Here is a 3,200-nt window from a genome sequence, read left to right on the forward strand (position 1 = left end):
TCTTCAAACATGAATACTAAACGTACAATTCTGGCAAACCATGTCAATTACAATCCATTATACTGATGTGTTTATTTGATTCACTGGAAGACAACGAGTGACTTGTGTTTGGAACATAGTCTTCCTTCCCAAAGTTATACTGACTTCTTATACTGACATTTTTTAAACATGTACAGACAATTTTATTCCCTGGAAAGTAACATATACACAAACAGACAGACACACACAAACACACATATATCAGATATTTTGTCAACTTTCAAATATAAAAGGCACAGCACTATTTTCAAATATAACAGTGTACTGTTTTTATTTTAGTTCTGCACAAAGAGCATACAGCATGTATGTGTATATACGTGTACACGTGTGTGTTCAACTGTGTTATACACAATGCTGCAGTGGCCTGCTCTGCTTCAGCTTGCTCTTTACTGTGCTACACTTGACAGAGAGCTTTTCATGCTGCCTCTTGAGAATGTCTAGTTGGCTCTGCAGGTCCTCGCATGCATCCTTCACCTTCTCAAAATCCTGGAGCAGCTTCTTGTTTCTCAGCAGGCTGCAGCGCTGGCACAGGCGCAGATTGTCTGCACGCAGCTTGTCTTTAGTTATCATTACCCCTGCCAGAGCTTTCCGCTTGTTGCCGATCATTGCCTTTATCTTGGCCAGATTGGCTAGTTTGGCCTGGATCTCCAGCTCCACAAAGTTGATCGTTTCTTTGAGATGTGACTGGAACTGAGAGTGGAGGTACACAATACTGAGATTATTTTCTATGCCTTCAGGACTCTACTGTACAATACATCTTCCCATCCTACTCCGTGGCAATAAATTTACTGCATTTTCAGTTTTAAATGTGGGCTCGAAATTTCCAAGTTTTGTGGTGGGATTTATGGGATGGGTCTTGTTATGTTTTCAAGTCTACTTGACAGTTCCATGGCTATCTAAAAAATCAACAGAACTTGCACCCACATTAGTCTTAATCTACTGAGTTTAATAGGACGTCATACCTCTCTAGTGCTGGTCATTCCTTTCTTTATTCGAATAACCTCCTCTTCATACTCCAAGATCATAGTCTTATAATTCTCATTTTCAAATTTCAGTTTTTCAGCCTTTGTCCTCTCCTCCAGTTCTCCAATAGCTTCTTCCCGGCTTTGTACCCTCATCTGCAGCGCAAGGTTCCGTATTTTTGCAGCAGTGAGCTTAGTCTCCGTCTTCTGCTCAGCTGCAAGGAGCCGTTTCACCTCAACAAGAGCTGCCCGCTTTCCCAGCCGCCGGGCGACAGCCGCAACGACTACTTCTTGCATCATCATGATGAAGGCTTGATATTCACAGTCCCACTGCTTCTTCTTCTCCTGGCACCGGGGCCGGAGTTCTTCAACTTGCTGCTGGTAGAGCTGTGATTTGCACTGCCACTGCAACTTTAGGTCCTCTAGAATTTTTAGCTGGTCCTGGTAGCCATGGCGACTCCGCCATGTACACACAGGCATTGGCACGTTTTCCCTCTCCAACCAGTCAGCTATTATCATCTGCTGCTCGCTGTTCAACTGCCAGAGTTCATCCCTTTCTGACAGGAGGCTCTGCAGAAGCGCTTGGTGTTCCTTATACTCAGCTTCAAGATTATATCTCTCCATCTCCAGCTGCTCTTTGGAAGCTTCACTGTCATGACATCCATCCAGACCAGTCTTCTGCAGCTGCTCATATGAACCTAAATTTACGGGGCAGAGTTATACTAAAGAATCATCCAGTTCTATTAATTAACAGATGGCAACAGCTGATTTGAAATTGAGCTATGTTCAGATGAGAAGGCTCAGTTTAAAAATATATTACGACTCTTCATATGAAACCATGTGTTAAAAACCAACAGGAATTAATTGCCATGTAATTTTCTCTAGAATGTATAGACTTTATAGTTCTTTACCTTTTTTTCTCTGAAATGGTAGTGGATGGCTACCATTGATTGGAGGTAGAACAAGTGGAGCAAAATGTGTGCTGTCTCTAGTTTCTGGACTGTGCACACCCACATCAAGAGCCTAAACAAAGTATACAAGGTATTTTTCACACAAGAATCTACATACTGACACACAAGCACACATAACCATACACAACCTTCCATCATAGCCAAACAACTTTTTATTAAAATGTACTAAAAATGTATTTCTATTTGTTTCTTTCTTGAGGCAGCAGTACAAATATTTTTAAGGTATCCCATATAATTTAAAGATTCAAAAACACATGCGCCTTCATTTCAGCATTTAAATAAAATGTGTATACACGTACCTGAACGTTGTTTGCTTTCTGAGCACTGTGGTTTGGTCTTATTGGTGGCAGCTTTGTGCAGCCCCTTTTCCTCTTTTCCATATCTACTGGCGCCTCTTGTCTTTTGATGTGAATTCTAAAGATCGATAAGCCTTTTAGTTTTTGGGGAACAGACCTCAGCCAATTACAATAAGCAGCAACGAAGCAAATGAGTACTATGGGAATGGTGAAAGGCGTGATTAATGTGATAACTTGTGTGACTTCACAGCCCCTTTATTAAATCATAATTATGCCACAAGTACCATCTCTACATAAATATCAACTTGCTAAACCTGCTAAACCTTGCACGGCTCAAGGTTTTTTCGTTTAGATTTTAATCAATTTATCTGCTCATTCAACCACATGAAAATCAAGCCAACGTGTATCAGAAACAGTACACGCTGTAAACATCACACGTGAAATGGTAGTGGATGGCTACCATTGATTGGAGGTAGAACAAGTGGAGCAAAATGTGTGCTGTCTCTAGTTTCTGGACTGTGCACACCCACATCAAGAGCCTAAACAAAGTATACAAGGTATTTTTCACACAAGAATTTACATACTGACACACAAGCACACATAATCATACACAACCTTCCATCATAGCCCAACAACCTTTTATTAAAATGTACTAAAAATGTATTTCTATTTGTTTCATTCTAGAGGCACCAGTACAAACATTTTTAAGGTATACCATACAATTTAAAGATTCAAAAACACATGCTCCTTCATTTCAGCGTTTAAATAAAATGTGTATACACGTACCTGAACGTTGTTTGCTTTCTGAGCACTGTGGTTTGGTCTTATTGGTGGCAGCTTTGTGCAGCCACCTTTCCTCTTTTCCAAATCTACTGACACCTCTCATCTTTTGATGTGAATTCTAAAGGTCAGTAAGCCTAACGACTGATTAT

General features: G+C 40.4%; 1 protein-coding gene and 1 long non-coding RNA gene across 2 annotated transcripts; both read right to left on the minus strand.

The window, feature by feature from the left end:
* Window positions 1-351: 351 nt before the first annotated feature.
* LOC118240882 (coiled-coil domain-containing protein 96-like) lies at window positions 352-2,352 on the minus strand. Its single transcript, XM_035523425.1, has 4 exons — window positions 2,272-2,352; window positions 1,913-2,024; window positions 1,002-1,699; window positions 352-729 (listed from the first exon to the last, which is right to left on the minus strand). Exons 1-4 carry the CDS (start codon window positions 2,350-2,352, stop codon window positions 382-384), a joined length of 1,239 nt encoding a protein of 412 aa, XP_035379318.1. The 3' UTR covers window positions 352-381.
* A 354-nt stretch (window positions 2,353-2,706) lies between these two features.
* On the minus strand, window positions 2,707-3,189 carry LOC118240885. Its single transcript, XR_004775688.1, has 2 exons — window positions 3,055-3,189; window positions 2,707-2,807 (listed from the first exon to the last, which is right to left on the minus strand). It is a non-coding gene; the product is annotated as an uncharacterized LOC118240885 (long non-coding RNA).
* Between the last annotated feature and the right edge of the window lie 11 nt (window positions 3,190-3,200).

Source organism: Electrophorus electricus (assembly GCF_013358815.1).
Source record: "Electrophorus electricus isolate fEleEle1 chromosome 5 unlocalized genomic scaffold, fEleEle1.pri SUPER_5_unloc_1, whole genome shotgun sequence".
In the NCBI taxonomy this organism is placed as follows: Eukaryota; Metazoa; Chordata; class Actinopteri; order Gymnotiformes; family Gymnotidae; genus Electrophorus; species Electrophorus electricus.

Excerpts from the sequence above, each read along its gene's own strand:
- LOC118240882 (XM_035523425.1), bottom strand. The coding sequence starts at position 2,352 with ATGGAAAAGAGGAAAAGGGGCTGCACAAAGCTGCCACCAATAAGACCA. Across the intron at positions 2,025-2,271 it reads AGAAAGCAAACAACGTTCAG|GCTCTTGATGTGGGTGTGCA; the intron begins GTACGTGTATAC and ends TACTTTGTTTAG. Across the intron at positions 1,700-1,912 it reads ACCATTTCAGAGAAAAAAAG|GTTCATATGAGCAGCTGCAG; the intron begins GTAAAGAACTAT and ends CCGTAAATTTAG.